Source organism: Sceloporus occidentalis, unplaced genomic scaffold (genome assembly GCF_023333645.1).
Source record: "Sceloporus occidentalis isolate IW3139 unplaced genomic scaffold, rSceOcc1.0.p SCAF_4, whole genome shotgun sequence".
Classification (NCBI taxonomy): domain Eukaryota; kingdom Metazoa; phylum Chordata; class Lepidosauria; order Squamata; family Phrynosomatidae; genus Sceloporus; species Sceloporus occidentalis.
Window position 1 is genome coordinate 79,033,012 of NW_028316984.1, and position 20,292 is coordinate 79,053,303.

The window sequence follows — 20,292 nt, forward strand, 5'->3', positions numbered from 1 at the left end:
CCCTCCCTCCCTATCATTCTTCCTTCCTTTTTCCCCTTCCTTCCCTTCTAGAGACTTTTATTCTGGCAAAAGCACAAGGGAGGAGGGGGGAGGAGGCGGAGGAGTGGAAGCCGGACTCCGATGGAAACGAAAGAGAAAGAAATCACAAGGACCCCCTCCCTCCCCCTCCTCTCTCTCTCTCTCTCTCTCTCTGAGCTTGCAACTTTTGTCTTTCCCCTTTTCCCTCTCTGAGTTCTCAGTGGTTTTGATGGAGGGGAGGAGGGGGGAGGAAGGAGCTTGAAGGCCCCCAGGGCCTGAAGGGGGGGGTCCAGACCCCCAACCCAGGGACGTAGCCGGGGGGGGTTCTGGAGGTCCGGACCCCCCCCCTTCCATTAGAAAAATGAATGGTGTGTGCTGCTGCGCCGCCGCACTCAAGCCCCATTATAATGGTGGCACTTAGTCTGGACCCCCCCCCTTCCTAAAATCCTAGCTACTTCCCTGCCCAACCCCCCCTTCCCTACGTCCCTGCATGGGACATGATCACACTACGCTGTGATAGCGCTATATTATTCCACTTTAACTGCTATGACTTGTATTTGCAAATCTCCCTGATCTTTCCATTTTTTTGCTATAATTAGCCTTGCTGCTGTTAATAGATTTGTAATTAAGTCCTTCATAGCCTAGGTGCAGTTGATCTCATCGTATATAGACAAGAATGCTACCTTTGGGCATATTTCTAACTCAGTTTCTGTTATTTCTTTTAATCTCTTTAAACACGGATTGCCAAATGTTCTTTAAAAAAATAAAAGATTGGCATAAAGAAATACGGCAAATGGCAATCAGTGATAATTTAACATGTGAAATGAAGGTTTTAAAAAGGAATAATGCAGAGGAATGATTTTGAAGCAATACAGAAAATATTTGCACAAAAGGTTTCAGTAAAAAAGGAAGGTGGTTTACTTACACAGGAAGAGTTACAATTTTGGAGGGTAGAATAATATGAAGATATTAGGCTCAGGAGATGGGGAGCACTTGGGCAGGAAAAACTTAATTAATCCTGGAATTTGTAGTTCATGGAGGGGCATTTGGAATTCTCACTACACTACAAACCCCAGAATCCCACAGGAGGCATCCATAGCAAAACCAATAGCAAGATGCAAAACGCATCTGCGAACCCCATTTCTTGGAAGATGAACTGAAGCACTTGGACCGGGCTCTATAGGCGAATGGTTATCCATTCAGTCACCCTCTCCTAACTCAGATCCGTGAGTTAGGAGGGGGTGACTGTAATACATTCTTTTAAAATCTAGTATAATAATAGAATAGAACTAATATCCACAATGATTATGATGATCATCCATTATATTTGTATCGTCTCCCCCCCACACACACAAGGACCAGGATGCATAAAAGACATGGAGGGGGTGAGGGGTAGGGGCAGACTCTGACACTTTGGAATACCTGAATAAATAGATCCATGTAAATTAGACAACAAGTGTACCTCTTTAGGGATTGAGTCCTGCCCATAGAGAATGTTTTCTCCTTTGTCACTATAGGGCACACTTCTGATAAGGAAGGCACTTGGAGTGATGCCCTGGAGGCAGACATTAAGCCATGGGCAGGCTGGTATGGGAGGAGGCACTCTAGATGTTTGGGTCCCAGGCCATTTGGAGCTGAAAATGCACTGCAATTTTGAATTGGGTCCAGAACTCAACAGGCAAGCAGTACAGTTGATTTAAGATTGGCTATCATGTGAACCAGTTTGGCAGTCCAGTTTAAAGTTCTGGCAGTTGAATTCTTCACAGGGTGGAGCTCCTGATTCATCTATCAGGCCAGCTCCAAATATAATGTAGCAGTAATCCAACCAGGAAGATAAAGACATTTGATTTCTCTGGCCAAATGATCTCTGGCATAGTTGCAACTGGCAAACCAGCCTTGTTAATCGTGCTGTGGTAACCTTCAACCTGTAGTATTGTAATATACTTTAGGTAGGGCTGCATTTGCAAACAGTCCAGAAGGAACAAATGGTCACCCACCTATTGGTGAGTGCCAGAAAAATCTGAACACAACTCCACTTGTATTTGGTACTACTATTTTCCAAGTCCCCTTTAAAGTTAATATTAGCAAATGTAATATTTAAAGTATCAACTACCTTCACCCTTACAATCCCATACATATGCTAAGAGCTACTACTTGGGAAAATGTGTATACTGCTTGGGCGTATATTGGAGACCCAGTGTCTACTGCCTCCCATTAAGATCAGTGAGGCACATTCTATAGATACGGGAACTTTTTAGTGATGGACCAGAGTCTTTGCTACTTGGGGAGGAATGGCACACACTGGAGATGAAGCCTTCTCAGTGGTGAATATTCTAGCATTTAGACAAGCCTCGGAGAATTTCTTCTTGACGGCAGCCTTTGGTTGATACCATAGCTCATGTCAACAGAACAGCTCCACAGAACAACTGTAGATATCTGTTCTGATGCTATTGTCTTTCAATGGTCCCTTGGTCATCACTTATTTTTGTACTGCACTTCAAGAGGGCCACTTCACCCCCAAAGAAGTGGCTTAAAATATTTGAAATTAATCAGTCACCATAGCCAGCCCTCCCCCATCCAGCATGGTCACAGCTGGTGAAACACTCAAGGCTGGTAAAATGGACTTTGTAACACTGAAGCTATATGTAGTGGCTAAGAGTGAAGGGTTGTATTCAAAATCCACAAATGTACCTGCAGCCATGAAGCAATCTCAGTCAATTTATCACACGGTGTTGGAAAAATGAAATTGGGGTAGGAGAAACAAGGTACAAAGTGATTTTATCTCACAGGTGAGAGTGTGGTAACCTTGTTCCACATATCTGAAATTACCTTCCCTCAGATGACCACTTAAGGCCTGTGCAGACCAGCCATTAAGCCTGGCCTGGGGCTGGAGTTGGGGTGTGGCATCCATACAACGCATGCCCCAACTCTGCCCCCATAGCAGTGTGACACCATGTGCCGCACCACACAGTGCGCGGTGTCACAGCACTCTGGCGCTGTGTTTAGATGACACAGCACCAAAGGAGCACCATAAAGCGGCGGCACCAATGGTCATGGCACCCTTTCCAGGGTGCAGAAAGGAGCTGCTCTGCAGAAAGGTCAGATCAGGGTCGTGGCCGCAGCCCTGATGTGGTGAAGATGGAGGTGGCTGCAGGCTGTCCCTTAATCCAACTTTCTTTACGCTGTTGCCTGCACCAGTTATTGTCTTTTCTAATTAGTCACATCATTTCAAGATATATCCAAAGTACTACCACCTCAGTTTAGCTATCCTTGCTTTTAGTGAGAGTTCAGGCTTGATTTGCTTAATACTCATTTATTTATCTTTTTAAATGCCTACAGTATCTACAGAATTCTCCTCCAGCACCACATTTCAAATGAGTTGTTTCTCTTCCTGTCAGTTTTCTTCATTGTTCAACTTTCACATCCATATATAGAAATTGGAAAAACTGTGTCCTGGATTATTCTTATTTTAGTATTTAAGTATGTATCGTTACACTTGAGGATCCTATCTAGTTCCTTCATAGATCCCCTTTCAAGCCTTAGTATTCCAGCTTCTTGACTAAGGTCTCCATTTTAATTAATAACTAAGCCAATGTACATAAAGTCTTTACCTATTTCAATGTCTTCATTGCTCATTACTTACTTTAAAATTATGTAAATCATCTATGGTCATTATTTTGTCTTCTTAATATTCAACTGTAATCTTAATTTTCATCAGTAGTTATTTCAAATCTTTGCTGTTTTCTAGAAGTAATGTGATGTCATGTGTGTATCTTAAATTGTTGATGTTCCTCCAGTTTTCATGCCCACTTCCTCTGAGCCTAATCCTGTTTCACATATGGCATGTTCTGCATATAAATTATAAAACATAAAAGTATTGACTTACTAAGCAGCAAATTATTCTGGTTAGGCTTAGCGAAAGGATGCATGCCACCATTTTAGCCATTGTTCCATTTTTGTAGTGACTTCACTATTATCTAATGAGATGCTGTGGTATTTTCATAGGCAGTTTCATCATGTTTTTCGATACCTATCCCTGTTTATCTCCTCCTCCTTTTCTTCTTCTTCTTCTGTGATGCACTTTGTATGTTATGGCAGAAGCACTGGCACTAGACTATGCTGCTTCTTTAACATTTTAAAGGCTTAGTGTCACTTGGGCAAGAGCAATCACGAAGTGGGGATGAGTGGGATACAATTGTTCGGCAGCTGGATAAGAGAAGAAAAAAATTATTTGGATTGTCATAACTGGAAACTTACCTCAGACTTCGCTATACTGGTCCCCTACATCTGTGTTGTACCACCATGTTGGCTGTGAGTGAATTGTAGTCCAAAATGTCTGAAGCACACTCAGTTAGGGAAAGTTGACCTACACAGCTGGCTGCACTAATGTAATGCTAGGCCTTTAAATATGAGATCCCACATAGTGTAGTGATTTGAGTGTTGAACTAGGACACTGGGAAATCAAGGTCTGTATCACTGCTCACACATAGAAACCCACTGGGAATCTTGGGCATGTCACACTCTCAGCCGCATAGGATGGCAACAGCAAACCCCTCTGAAAAAATTCTGCCAAGGAAACCTGAGATAGGTTCACCATAAGTGAGAAATTACTTGAAGGCATATAATAATAAGGGCTTTAAATATTACAGCAGAATGTGAGACTGAACTCCAAATTAGCAGCTCTCATACTGATGCTATAACGTATAAACAACATCCATGTCCAGTGTCTGTTTAAATGTTATATCTATTTCCTCCTTTGTTCCACTGAGTAGCAAAGTCTATGGTTTATATTGTATTTGGAAAGAAGTACCTACACATTTGAGAGTCAGCATGTTGTAGTTTGGGCTTGGGACTATAGGAAACCCAGGGTTTGAATCCCCACTGAAAAACGGAGGCCTACTGGGTGGCCTTGGGCAAGTCATAATCTCTCACCATTAGAGTAAGACAATGGCAAACTTCCTCTAAATAAATCTTGCCAAGAAAACCCTAGGATAGGATTGCCATAAATCAAAATTGAGTTGCATACAACAACATCAACAACCCTATATTTTTACCTAAAATCTCAAAGGAACATTATATAGAAAATATATAGATCAGAATTATGTTCAGGACTTACATCTTTGTTAGTGCACTTACATCTGCAGGAATTAGAACCGGGCAGTTCTGTAACATCCATATCTAATAAAAAGGCTTCTGTTATGTCATTATGTAGGGTGGCCAACAAAATGACCAATGTACATTGGGATCAATGTGCATCATTGCTTTGTGTATGAGTCCTATTGTGCATGAAGATACCACCTAGGGAGTGCTGATGTGCACTGGTAGAGCCTGATGCACATTGGGCACACTTGCCAGTGTCCCACTATGCATCTTTGCAATTCATTAAAGGATTTCTTAGTGCTTCTGTAGTTAAGTAAAGAAATTCAACCCTCCATATATATGGATTTCTTATGCACAGATTCATGCATTCATGTTTTGAAAACATTCTAAAAAGATATAAATTCCAAAAAGCAAACCTTGACTTTCCCATTTTATATAAAGGACACCATTTTACTATGCCATTGTATTTACTGGTAATGGAACTTGAGCACCCATGGATTTTGTTATCCACAGCAGGTCTTGAAATCAAACCCCAGCAGATACCAAGGTCCCACTGTACACCATGGTAAAGAATTTCCACCATAGTGTTTTCTGGTCCTTATGATCATAGAGAAAGCATTTAGGAAGTCACAAGCTTCCATGGCCAGCATCCATAGTTTTTGTGGGTTTCTGGGCTATGTGGCCATGTTCTGGAAGCATTTATTCCTGATGTTTCACAAGCATCTGTGGCTGGCATTGCTGGAGCCACAGATGCTTGTGAAACGTCAGGAACAAACTCTTCCAGAACACAGCCACATAGCCCGGAAAACTCACAAAAACATTTAGGAAGTGTTTGCACAGTTTTGTTCCAGAGGTGTCTCAAATTTACAGGGGCAGCTGGGCTATACATCAAGTCCTCCAGAAGTGCAGCTTCAGTGCCCTGAACAGGTGGATGCCTCTCTCCATGGTGCTTATTTAGTTTCTTTCCCCCTAGTTTTCTGTACTTCATGACTCATTTTCTTCATTGCAACACAGCCTTGCTCTTTCAAATTCTGCTATCAAGCCACAGCTTACGATGATCATATGATTTATATTCAATATTCTTGGTGTCTTTGGTACAGAATTCAAATTCTCATTTTATTTTATTTTTATTTTTATTGCACAGATGTTAGTCATGTGTGGAGGAGAGGGCATGCAGCCAATGGCCCTTCTTCTCTCACAAAGCAAACATCTAGCATAGATGTTTGCTTTGGAGGTGTATTGGGCTCCTGCTTAAGAGTTAACTGATAATTAGTTCCTGGGTTTTCTTGACCTTCAATGTGATCTGCATTACCTTTTATATCTTCAGCGGACTGGGCTTCACTGTGGTGACTAATTGCTGTAGGAACATGAACGGGATATGAGATTGGTTTACTAATTCTTGTGATGCCCAGGCATGTTTGCGTGGCTGCATCTTTCTATGACTCTAATAGGGAGATATCAAATTGAAGCTCTGCCATTGGGTAACTGTCACTCCCATATGCCCATGACAACCTCCCTTTGCTCATCTTTGATGGAAGATGCTCTAACTGAACTTTCAAGACCCTCGGGGATGATTCTACTAGTCCTTGGACTGAGTCAACAAGTGCTTCCTCATCCCTGCTCTCTATCTATAATCCAAAACAGCATAGTCTCAACTGAACTGTGCCATGTGATTATTCCATTTGGAATGTGTGGTGCTGCACTAAGTGAATCTCTCAGCTTGCGTCTACATTTTACTCATTTAAATTATATGTCCTTTAAGTGTGGGGCTAGGCAAGCAAAATGTCTCAAAATAACTTCTACAACAGGGAAAAAATTATGCCCTTTATCCCCTGCTCCTTGGTTTCCTAGAAGAATCTGGCTGACCTCTGTGGGAAACTGAACTAGGTGGAGTTTATTTTGATCCATCAGGTCATATTTTTGTACCATGTCCAGCATCTCACGTAATGCCTCCCAGTACAGTCATTGTTAGAAGAATGCAGATCGGAACATGCATGGTCCAGATAGATAGGGCAGATAAAAAGTGAAACTCTGTCTGCAAGGATCCGTGGAAGTCCACAATATAGGAATGGGAAGGTCTGTCAATTTCTCTTTCTCATGCTTTTGGAATTTTTAATGTATAAGTGTAAAAGCAATGAAAGAATTAACAGTTGTATAAACAGTAGTGAAATGCAATGATGTTATTTAAAAGGAGGATATTGGCTTCAACTGTATGAGAAAATATACTGTGCCCAAGTCAATAATTGGAATCAATGAATATATGTAACCACATAAACTTCACAGTTAGTGGTTTTAATGTTTATATTTATGCATTATGTTGCTTTTCATGTTTCTTGAGTATGTTTGTATTACTTTAAATCTCTTTTCAATTCCTTCTATACAGAATATGATCTTCCTGAATTTTGGAAAGATCTTATTAAAAAACCCCAACTAAAACAACATTCTTCCCCATCTACACTAGCCAGTTTCACAAGGCTTGGTTGTGGAAGAAGCCATATTGATCTGCATGCCTTTATAGTGGTTAAAGATGAGGGACCTCTGATGATGAGGGTAAAGGAGGGTAGCAACCATAAATAATGTGTATACACAGGGACTCAAAGAGACTTTTAAGAGTTATACACACAGCACATTGGCCCTGGATGGATTCATCTATCAGTTTCACTTTCTCTCAGCTTCAAATGTTTTATAAAATTCTTTGCATCCTACCCATGTAGAAAATTAAGAATGTTAGTAAACTGAAAACTAAATTCTCATCCATTTCAATCACAGGCACAGAGATCATCCCATAAGCACATCTATACATACTTTCTCCTCCAACTGTGGTTCCAAACTCACTCTGGGTCTTTGTGTTATGGCATTCAATGCTGGGCTGAACATTTGCTGGGAATCCCCTGGCTCATTGTCTGTAGTGATTCATCTGATTTGTTTTGATTGCTCCCAAACGTTCTGGGAATGCTGGAAGAAGAGTTCTCATTGCCTGTAGCTTCTGTTGGCAAGCAGTAAGGAGCCATTCTATGGCCAATCACTCAACAAGATGAGCAGAGATCAAAGTGGAGGGGAAAAACTTCATAGCTCAGAACCTTTATCATCTACCCCCTGGGCATCAGAATAATTTGACTGCCATCAAGATTTTAAGAGTTGCCATGGTGAGGTTTTCCTTGCAATAATAATCTGCTAATACATCTTGAGTCTTCGTTACTCAAAATGCTTGGGATCAGAAGTGTTTGGGATTTCAGAGTTTTTCAGACTTTGGAATATTTGCATATACATAATGAGCTGTCTTGGAGATGGGACCCAAGTCTAACCATGAAATTCATTTAAATTTCATATACACCTTAGCCTGAAGGTAATTTTATACACAGTGGCGGGGTACAAACCGCCGCTTTGCGGCGGTCTGCCGCCGCCGCCGGTAGATCCGTGGGGGAGCCGGAGCCTTCAGACGGCGTGGCTCCTGCGCGGACCGAAAAAGAAGCTCCAAAATGGAGCTTCTTTTTCAGTTGCGTTTGTGACGTAGTGAGGCGCCAGGGGCGCACTCGCTACGTCATAAAGGCTGCGACACGTACGGACGCTCAGCGTCCGATACGTAAAGATGGCGGCGCCCATGTGGAAGGGGCACCGCCATCTTGTACGTATAGGATACGTACTAGGGTTAGGGGGGTGCGGAAGCACCGCCCCTTCCTAACCCTAGTACGTATCCTATACGTACTAAATGGCGGTATGTATCCCGCCAGTATTTTTTAATAATTTTGTGTGTGAAACAAAGTTTGTGTACACTGAACCATCAGAAAGCAAAGGTGTCACTATCTCAGCCACCCATAAGGACAAATTTGGAATTTGGAATATTTCAGAATTCTAGATAAGGGAGACTCAACCTGTAATGTATAATTCTTCCACCAAATAGGAAGTGGAAAATAACAGCAAAGCAGGTACAGCATACTCATGTAGACTTATTTCTTTCTTAGGTTGATTATTGGTCCACCTGCTTTCAACCACATCTAAACTGAGTTGTTTCCAAAGTGTGCAACATATGGACAGGGGTCAGGATTGCAAAATGGAAAAGTTGCATGGATCTCAGGAGAGCCATAATTCTGATGGAAGTAGAGGTTAAAGGGTGGATTTCTTGCAAGGATGCATACAGTTGGTACAGGGTTCTTTCACTGGGCACAGGAAAGTGTACAAAAAAACTTTCTCTAGTCTTTGAAATTTAGCAGACACAGATTACTTGCTTTCAGACTTTTCCCGTAAACACTGAGGCAAAATAACAATAAAAAACCCATCCTATCCTTTTCAGAAATCCAATTACTTGGATGCTATATATGTGATTCTGTATTATAATGAATAGAGAGGTAAAATTCCATTTTGTGAGTATCATAGCTTTCCAAAAACAGTGCTTGGATTCTAGTTTTAGAAGATGCAGCCTGGGGCTAATCTCTTTTTTAGTCAAGTAACCAAAGGGTGAAACTCCTCCTGCACTGAGAGGCATCTAGAAGCTAGGGAGGAAAGCTGGCATAGGCCCAGAGCTTGTGTACTGGTCTTTATCATTTTCCAAGGTCAGTCAGTGATTCTCTCACAAAGTAGCTTCCCCTGTTTTTCTATTCTGTGTTGAGCTGTTTTTCACCAAAGTTACAAAGGGGCAAGATTCCCAGAATATTCCATGGAAATGTTTATGTCTGGGGACAAGGTTGCACAAAATAAGATAGTAGTGATAGTGAGGAATGAGAAGAACTACTTCTCGGACTATCCATTGTAGATTGCAGGTGGAGACATTGTTTTTTTAAAAAAATGCTATCCCACATTAAAACAAGAAGTGAGTGAGAGTGCACATGTCAAGAGAAAGGATTTAGTATAACCCTCTGCTCAAGTTTATTACATACATTAAAATATGGGAGAGTATTCAAAAATAGCTAACATGCAAGTTAGGACCTGCATTGGATTGCTATGGCAAAGGGGAGGGGGGGCAGGGCAATTGTGGCAGCTCATACCGTTTTTCAGAATGAATTTCTCTCAATATTCACACAAGTGGGTAAAAGAGGTGCAAGTTATGGCATGCAGAGGAAAGATCCCCAGAAGATGGGGCCAGAACGATTATGATAATGACGATGATTTCTTACCCACTTCTCTCTGTGGATTGAATTCTTCCTGAAGATCAAGCAGAGGTGCTGGTGAACTCCTGAATTATTATGAATAAAGATGGCTCAGGCAGAGGGACCATGTGGGCCTCTACTTGGCCAACAGTGAAAACACAAGTAGTCAGAAATAGTTACTTTGGGAGAAAGGCTCTCTAACAAAGACCCCAGTTCTACTGTAAATTTTTTCTTGTAGCTTTAACACATGCATGTTGCAGCAAAAACTATGGGCAACTGGATCTCAAAGTTTTTGTATCATTTTTAAATGAGGAAAACAAAAAGAAGAGAGGGCTCACTAATTTGGTGAGGGAGTTAAACTTACTACAAACTCAAGGGTCAAAGGGGGGGGGGGAGAGATCCTGCAAGGAGGAACAAGAGCTCCAATAAAGCACATTTTTTGGTCTCCATTCAGTCAAACTGCACTTTTGCACTGTGGGTTCAGGGCACATTTACCAGCTGCATAACATCATGGTGGCATACAAATTTTTACTCGAATATGTTCATACATATTACGTGACTAGTAGTCTTCAATTACATCTTTCATTATAAAACAAGAAGGAGTCTTGTGACACTTTTAAGAATAAGCAGTTTATTTCAGCATAAATGTTCTTGGATTAGAGTCAGCTTTTTCAAAGGCACTTCTTCAGATGTACCCAAAGAAGAAGACTCTTGTCCATGAAAGGTTATGCTAAAATAATTAGATTAGTCTTAAAAGTACCACAAGACTCCTCCATTCCTTCAGTAGCTATCTCTGAAAAATCTTCCAGTGGGAGGCACCAACCTTTAATGCTAGCTGATAAGTAATAGTACTGTACTAGATCATGTCCTGTTTGGAGTCAGAAGCTGGTGACCCTTTGTAGACAGTGCTCAATGTCCCTGGCCTGCTTCTGGCTATCCCAGACTTCTCTGCATTCAGCCAAAATTGCCAAGCCTCCATGCTGATCTGAAAGAGGTAGGACAGAACTGGGCACACTTGGGCCTTGGAGTCTTCCTAATCTGTTTTTGGGGTGTTCAACTTCTCTAGATGTGCTAGGCTGCCCTTTCTCTCCCTCCTCCACCATCACAAAAAGAATCAATTGCCTTTCCTGAAAGTTTCCAAGAGCAGCAATTCACTTTTAAATAGATTGCTGGGCCTATCCACTTCACTGTTTAACATAAAAACATTAAAAATATATATAAGTGGAATTCTATCCTCCTCCTTTTTTTGTTATTAAGTTCAATCCCCCCCCCCCCGGTTAGTTTGGTTTATTTTGGCAGCCCATTCATCCCTGGAGTGTGTCGGGGCAGAAAAATGCCCCTTTGACCTGCTGGCAGTTGCCTGTATCTGGAGAAGAATCTAAGCCTCTTAAAGGCAACATAACACACATACACAATAATGAGGAGGGGTATCATTTGTGTTCTGAATGCTGCAGCACCTTGCCAGCATAACATGCATATCTTGCTCCTGCAAATTCCATGGCCTATATGAGATACAAGAGGTTCACTGAGCAGCTGAATGTTTTTCAAATTGAATCTTCCTGAAAATATATGTAGAGCCAGCAGTGGTTGGTAGCTTCCATCTCAGGGTACAGTGTAACCACGTTGAGTTTATTCTAGAAATTGCCCAAGGTCCTGAATGATATTCCAATTAGATTCAGTACATTGGACTTCTTTAAAGTTTGGAATGAAACTCAGAGTAAAAGCCTTTGGACACAATGCGGTTTCTTTTAGACCTAAGCCTTTCACTTCACCTAGAGTGTTTCCTTGCCTTTTTGTTCCATCCTCTCCAGGGCAGTGGGAAGCCCATTGGTCATGGATCCCAACAGCATCTGCCGGAAGACCAAGCGGCTGGCTGGGAAACAAGCTGAACTCTGTCAGACGGAGCCTGAGATTGTACAGGAAGTGGCCAAGGGTGCCAGGCTGGGTGTGCGGGAGTGCCAGTACCAGTTCCGCTTTCGCCGCTGGAACTGCACCAGTCACAGCAAATATTTTGGCAAGATCTTACAACAAGGTGAGTGGAGCTATCTCTATTGCTTGGGAAGCAAATTCTGTCTTGAAGGTTCTCCCACAGAAAGGAGAGGGAAGAGAGACATTTCCCTTAAGAATTTATGGAAATCTCTTTGTCTGCATAACCAGAAAGAAAAGGGATATCCTTCAAGAGAACCAAGTGTGCATGAGAGGAAAGACTTCCAGAAATGTCAACACCAATGAGGTGGAAGACCGAATTCCATAAGACTCTTCTCAGTTATCAGGATATCAAGACAGGGTGGAGGAATGAAAATTGCTCACTAATCAGATCCTTCATTCATATACATATTGCTGGGCTGTAGGATAGCTGTAACATTGTTTTGGTGCCTCTGGGAAAATCTCAGTTTTATTTAATATGCAAGACAGTGTCATATTAAAGTTTGTTCTGAACTGGGGCAAGAAATCCTTTCATAACTGCTTATTAGATAAGAGAGTATACTACCATTTCATAGTTCTCTCTGACTTCTCTAGGATGAAAAGGTTTTTTAAAAAAAATCAGAGCCAACCTTGTCATTAGTTCTGGTAAGGCAGTTGCCTCAAGTGGTAGTTGCTGGCAGTGGCAATGAGATGTTAGTGGTCAGAGCTGTGGGTGCCATTTGGCTTCCCTGCATTCACTCCACTATCTTTCAGAAGCATTGAAAGATACAGGCCTCTCTCTAGTGCTGAAGTAAGAGTAAATCACCAATCTGAACAGCTTTGATAACATGAAATCAGCTCAGGGAGGGAGTTTCAGAGCCTGGGTGCAGCCACCAAGAAGACCCTCTTTTTTTTCTTTTTTCTTTTTTGCACTAGGAGTGCCTGCAGACTTGATGGGTAGCTATGGGGACAGGGGGTTAAACAAAGATGCTCTCACCAAATAAGAATTCTATCCCCACAAATCATATTTTCTTTCAGCCCTCAATTTTAGCATTATGGAAAGTGAGACACTGAAATTTGTTCTCAAACAGAACACTGACATGTACTGTGTTCACATTCTTTTGGGAAATTTACCTTTTCCTTTTCTTAGGACTTTATCACACACAGACAAATTGGGGGCAAATTGGTTAAATCCCGTGCAGAAACGGGATTTAAAAGTCTGCAAAATGCCCACAAAAGCGGGTTGTTTTTCAGACGCATTAATGTCAATGTGAAATAATGCAACATTAACCCGAATGGAAAGTCGACAAGACCCCCTCCTTTTTACTTTCGGAAATTCCCCGAAAGTAAAAAGGAGCGGGTTTTGTCAACTTTCCTTGTCGATTAATGTTGTGTTATTTCCCATTGATGTCAACGTCATCTGAAAAACTACACGCTTTTGCGGGTTATTTTTACTTTGTTTGGGTTAACCCCAAACGTCATGTGAAAAACAACCCAGTTTTGTGGGTTGTTTTCACTTTAAATCCAGTTTCTGCACGGGACCCGTCCCATGTGATAAAGTCCTTAGAATGCCCAAACTGCAATGCTGTATGCTCAACTGAAGTTTGAAGTTGCTGCAACACTGAAAGTCTGGGAACTGTCAGACGATTTCATTTGTGGGACAGAATTCTTATCTGTGTGGCAATGATATCATTTTGCTACCCTGTAGCTACACCCCTGAAAGTTGTATAAAGCTATAAGATTTTATAAATTATAACCAGAACTTTGAATTGTACCCACAAACTAGACTGTAGCTATTGTGACAAGGGAGTGATATAACTTGCTCCAGTTAATAGTCTGGCAAGTAAGCTAATTTGCCCCCAACAGTCTGGGTACTCATTTTAGCTGTATATGTATGCTGTCCTAAAATGTACATATCTGTACAATGTTTACATACAATGAACTACAGGGAGGTTTAAGCTCATTTCTTGCAATGATTTCCATTAAACAAATTGCAGGAATAAGCTTTGCTGTGCCCACATCCCATACCTCAAAGTACTAGGTCATATCTAGGGAAAGATGAACTTTTATCAGAATTAAAGGCTGCAACATTTAAGTGATTAATTGCTTTTAAACCTTTTGATCCATTGAAAAAGTTCCTCTGGGCATCTGATTTTCAAATGAAATTATAATTTTTTAATTCAATGTACTTATGAAAACCACAGTAGCAGGTTCTTAGAAGCATTTCCCCATCTCTCATACCATAGGAGAAATGGCCCTTTTAAGGTAATCCTGATGTGAGTCAGGCCTGGATCATCTAAAACAAAAATACTATCTTGTACAATTGTCATTTCACTCCTATGCAAATGTATGTAAGACAGTATGGTGTAGTGGTTTGAGTATTGAGCTACGATTCTGCAGACCAGGTTTTGATTCCCCACTTGGTCATGGAAACTCATTGGGTGACCTTGGTTGAGTCGCACACTCTCAGCCTCTAGAAAACACTGTGATAGGCTTGCCTTAGGGTTGCCATAAGTCTGAAATGACTTGAAGGCACACAACAACAAAGTAGCTGAGTAGTTAAGGAATAATTAAAGCTTATAATTAAGCCATTAGAACTGCTTCAGTGTGGTGACCACTCTCTTTTAAATCCATAAAACTGGGTGTTACTTTCCCTCTTCTTTCTCTATATGAAGAGAAGGCAAAAGGACTGTGGGGGACACCACACCTTTTGTTACCACAATGGAACAGGTAGTATCATGTAGTCACTGTAGTGATTACAGTAGCATTTCCCCTAATCTGGTACAGTGTTTTAGACTGTAGCTCCCATAGCCTCCTGGCTTCTTTTGGAGTTGTAGTAGGGTGGGGAAATCCTCCTCCGCAGCCATGAAATGCAGTGGATGACCTTGCGCCAACCACTACCTCTCAGCTTAATCTACCTCACAGGGCTTTTGTGGAAAATTAATATTCTAGGGTGGGAAAACAGAGGCTATCTTGACATTCACAAAGTAGAACTAAGGCAAAGTATAGTCTGGGGGCCCCTCAAGGTTTTTACAGCCTTTCAATTCCCCAAGACTTTCCATACCACCCTTTTTCCAACCAAAAAGAAAGAAAGAAAGAAAGAAAGAAAGAAAGAAAGAAAGAAAGTGTAAATTGCCTGCCCTTGGATTTCCTGAGAGAGGTACATCATCTTTCTTATAGTTGCAGTACTGCTTTTCAAAACCAGAAGAGGACTCCTGGTCACTTCTGGTTTTTCATTTTTGTTTAGTTTTCTGAAATGTTTAGCTGCTCTTAGCCCTTAGAAAACTATCCCCCTGTCCTGGCTCAGTTGCCCACTCTTGTCATAGAGCAAAGAGCAAAATGTAAATGTAATAGATTTAATAAAATAGGGCAGTGACAACATGCAGACATGAGGAAATGAACATACTCAGATTCCAATATGGGGTGGAGGGTGTACCCTAAGGTAACAGGCTTTTCTGAGGCTGAGAGTTTGTGACTTGTCCAAGGTGACCCAGTGGGTTTCCATGATTGAGCACAGAATCAGACCCTGGTCTCTAGAGTTGTAGTCCAACACTCAAACCACTAGACCATGCTGGCTCTTTTGGGGATGTTGGTAGATATTGCTGGGGGTGCAATAGAGCAACAGTTGGGAAAAGCCAGTGGGGATGAGAAATCACATGTGTGGGAATCATTGCTTGGCCATACTTTAGACAGGGGCGAGCAACATGTGGCCTTCCACATCCTGGACTGCAATTCCCATGATCTGTCACCACTGGGAATTCTACCTACTTACCTAGGTCTGATGAGAGTTGCAATCCAGCCACAATATCTGAAGGGCCATGCTTTTTAATTACCTCTATACTTTTTATGCTAGCAGGGAGGAAAACTGACGGACCTTCTGAACAGGTTTTCATTGTTTCTCTCAGAGGGCAGGGCCAATGCTGCTCCAGTGTAAGGTAGAGGGATTGCTGGGTCCATGGGGAGACACGGGTTATTGCTACAGGCCAAAGGTTTACTGCTGTGACATGTCTCCTTGTCCTTGTAATGAAGCAATTATGGATGCTCCCAGACAACACAGCAGCTTTTAATAAAGCCAAAGAATGTATCCCTGTCTGGGAGTGATTTACTGCTGCCCCCACCTATCCTCCCCATAGACTGTGCTTCTACATGTCCTTATAGTTTCCTCCAGGCTCCCCAGCAACCTGACAAGAGTTGAGCTGGGCAATAAATAATACAGAGAGGCCCCTTGCCATAATACTGAATGGCAGTACCTCCTCCCCCACAGTTATGTCCCAAACAGGAGGGAAAAGACAGGTCAAAGTGGCCAGGGAATCTTTCTTCTATGTTGCCCTTGTGCCAGGGGACTCAGTATAGGTATGGTGAATGCTATACAGCATGGGATAGTGGTTTGAGCTCTGGACTAGGATTCCAGATGACCAGGGTTCAAATCACGACTTGGCCATGTAAACCCCCTTTGACCTCAAAGAGGAAGGGAATGGCAAACCTCTGAATACATCTTTCCAAGAAAACCCTATGATGGAACAGACATAAGATGGAATTAACTTGAAGGCACAGTCAGTCCTTCATTTCTTCAGATTCAACCATCTACGCCTTCAGAATACACACACACACACACACACACACACCAATATACATTTTCTAAAAAACAAAGCTTGATTTTGCCATCTTATATATGGGAGACTGTTTTACTCCGCCATTGTATTTAATGGGACTTGAGCATTTTGGTATCCACAGGGAGTCATGGAACCAAATGCCAGTGGATACCTAGGGCCCACTGTAACAGCAAAAGTCTCTTTGTGGGCATGGAGTGAGCCACCTTGAGTCTCCTTCAGGAATAAAATAAATTAAAATAAAATTTTTAAATACTGGTATGTAAGAGAAAACTATCCCCAGACATTTTGAACAGCAATCTGGAGGAAACCAATCTTCATAACTTTTACTAATGTACAAAACACACAGAACTGTGGATGGTTCCACCAAGATCTCATGATTTACTAGGATGATAACATAATGGTCTTGACACCTTTCAGTATTTCCTAGTGGTTATTTTCAACCTGCCACCCAACACAGCTCTGGTGAACAAGTGCAGAAGGGCCAAGCCGGTGGAAGACGCCAAGGCTCCCTCACCAATAAAGATGAACTGAGGTAGTTGGGCAGACAGAAAAGTGAGAGGCCAGTCACATGCGAGTCCATCCATGCCTGCACTACACAGTCAGCTCTCTGTATCCACAGATTTTTTAGCCACAGATTCAAGCGTCCACAGCTTGAAAATATTTTAAATTATATATAAATTCCAATAAGCAATACTTGATTTTGCCATTTTATATAAGAGACACCATTTTACTAGGCCATTGTATTTATTCACAGGATAAACTCCTGATCTCTTTCATGTGATAAACCCCTTTGAAACGTAAGTGCATGCTTCTTAAAAATCATACACAAAATGGAGGATATTTTTGAAATTTCTCCTGAAATGTAAGACATGTCCTGAAAACAGGGTGACCAAATGTCCTAATTGCAAAAGAGGCCAAGGCACCACAAAATGTATAAATAATAAATAAATAAAACTTTTATTTATATCCTGCTTTTCTGTGACAGGACAATCAAAGCGGCTTACAACACGTTAAAATCCACATTTACAAATTTATGTCCCAAATTCCCCCCCCCCCTCACAACAGGATTAAACAAGTTACAGTTAAAACATCTATTAAAAACACAATAAAATACAGCGAGGACAGAGCGGTGGGCTGATACATGATGCGGGGGGCAGTGATTCTGTGGCCGGGCACTTTATTCAGGAAAGACCTGCCGGAAGAGATCCGTCTTGACAGCTTTTTTAAAGCTGTCTAAGCTGGTAGTTTGATGGATCTTGTCTGGCAGACCGTTCCATAGTTTGGGAGCAATTGCAGAGAAGGCCCTCTGGGAGGTAGCAGTTAGTCTGGTTTTTAAAGGCTGCAATAGATTCCTCCCAGAGGACCTGAGGGTGCGGAGCGGATTATGTGGGAGTAGGCGATCCCTCAAATAGGTTGGGCCCAAGCCATGTAGGGCTTTAAAGGTTATAACCAACACCTTGTATTGTGCCCGGAGATTAATATAGGACATGATCAAATGAAAAAGATAAAAACACTGAATAAAATGTTTAGAACCATGCTGCTTCAGACTCATGCCTGTACTATACAGTCAGCTCTCTGTGTCCAGGGATCTTATCTTCATAGATTCATGCATCCATGGCTTGAAAACACACACACACACATATACACACACACACACTTGTCCCTCCATATTCGCTAGGGTTAGAGGCACAAGACTTCTGTGAATATGGAAAAACTGCAAATAACAAAAACACCATATTTTTACCTGAGAGGATACCTCTCTAGGAATCTCTAGGTCCTCCAGTCCAACTCTGTGGTCAATGTCTGACAGACACTGACCATAGAACTGTGCTGGAGGAGCTACAAAGGCCTAGTAGGAATGTCTAGGTCTTTCAGTGCAACTTTTAGTTAAAGTTGACCGTAGAGTTGCAGTGGAGGACCTAGATATTCCTAGAAAGAACATATTAATCCAATCCATGAACAATCATATCTATCTATCTATCTATCTATCTATCTATCTAAGCCGCAAATATGAAGGGAGGAGTGTGTGTATGTATGTGTGTGTGTGTATATTCCAAAAAGCAAAACCCCCTTTTTAGAGAAGGGGGACACCATCGTCCTTTCCCACTGTGCATGATGATCCATGGGTCTTCTTTCTTTTTCCTATTTGGCTGTCCATGTTGCTACCAGTTCCTGCTGGACCCAAGGCTGCAGTGGAGGGCTGTGTCCTGGGAAAGGAGGACCTACCTGCCCCCCATCCTACCTCCCACCCCTTCCAGCCTTCCTCTGGGGATGCAGCCCCACCAGCAAAGCCAGGTGCCCAGCTTGGAGCCTGGCGAGTGCTGCTGCTGCAAAGGGATGCTCCTCGGCAGGGAGGCAGGGAGGGGAGAATGCCCCTTGGGCGCTGGCAGGTCCCAGCAGGGCCAGGGATGCCTGGAACTCGTCTCCCGCGGCGGAGGGAGGCTGGCGCCCAAGGAGTGCATTCCGACCCCCGGCTCCCGATGGGAGGAGGAGGAGGAGGAGGCAGGCAAGGGCCAGGGTGGGCTGCCTGCCTTGCCAGAGGGATTCCTTCCTCGCCAGTCTCCCTCTTCTCGCTCCCAGGGGTTGCAGGGGCTGGAGCCTTGGGGACTGGCACTCTAGGGAACAGGGCTCCAGTCCCTGGCTCTTCTTGCTGGGGGCCTTCACCTCGTTTCTGACCCAACCATGGGGTTTTATTTGTTGTATTGTATTTTACTTCTAGCAATAGCAATAGCAGCTTCATTTATATACCGCCTCATGCCACCTAAGCAAGCAGCCTCTAAGCAGTTCACAACTGTAAGCTAATTTAATTTAATTTAATTTAACTTAACTTATTATTATTATTATTATTAAAATGTATTTATATCTCGCTTCTCCAAGCAGATTCAGGCAGCTAACAATAATAAAGCAACATTAAAATACAGTAAAACATCATAACCCATAAACCCTCCCGTTCACAATAAAAATACATTTTAATTATAAACTAAACAGGGACAATTGGGGGAGAAATTGATGGGAGGCCACTGAGAGGCTATCTGGAAAAGCCTGCCAGAAGAGATACGTCTTGACCACTTTTTTATTCATTTCATTTTATTTCATTTTATTATTTATTATTATTTTACTTTATTTATTATGTTATTTGTTTATTAATTTTATTAATTTATTTCTATTGATATTATTATTATTATTATTATTATTATTATTATTATTTGCAGTATTTATACCCTGCTCTTCAGCCTTAAAGGCTCTCAGCACAGCGGGTTCCCTGCCCTCAGGCTTACAATCTAAAAAGACATGAGACAAAAGGAGAAGGGAATGGTGATGGGGAAGAGGATCAAGTCCAGTGGTTCTTCTTTCCCTCTGAGGCCTGGACCATGGCAGATAGACTGGAGGGATGCCAGCTTTCTCCCAAAAGAGAGACAATATAAAAAACACATTAAAGCAATTAAAAAAAAAACCTATTAAAATAACCTAATTGAAACACTACCAAGTTAAAATTTCACCATACATAATTTAAAAAACTACAACACCCCCGCCTCCCAATAAATGAAATAAAACCAGGCTTGCATGATTTT

The 20,292-nt window shown here is 41.9% G+C and overlaps 1 protein-coding gene across 1 annotated transcript in view; it reads left to right on the forward strand.

The window, feature by feature from the left end:
• The window catches only part of LOC149314052 (protein Wnt-6-like), a 57,977-nt gene that overhangs the window by 31,784 nt on the left and 5,901 nt on the right, over window positions 1-20,292 (forward strand). The window contains exon 2 of the mRNA XM_089523366.1: window positions 12,014-12,234. Coding sequence (XP_089379492.1) covers window positions 12,014-12,234 — 221 coding nt within the window. The remainder of the gene's footprint in view (window positions 1-12,013; window positions 12,235-20,292) is intronic.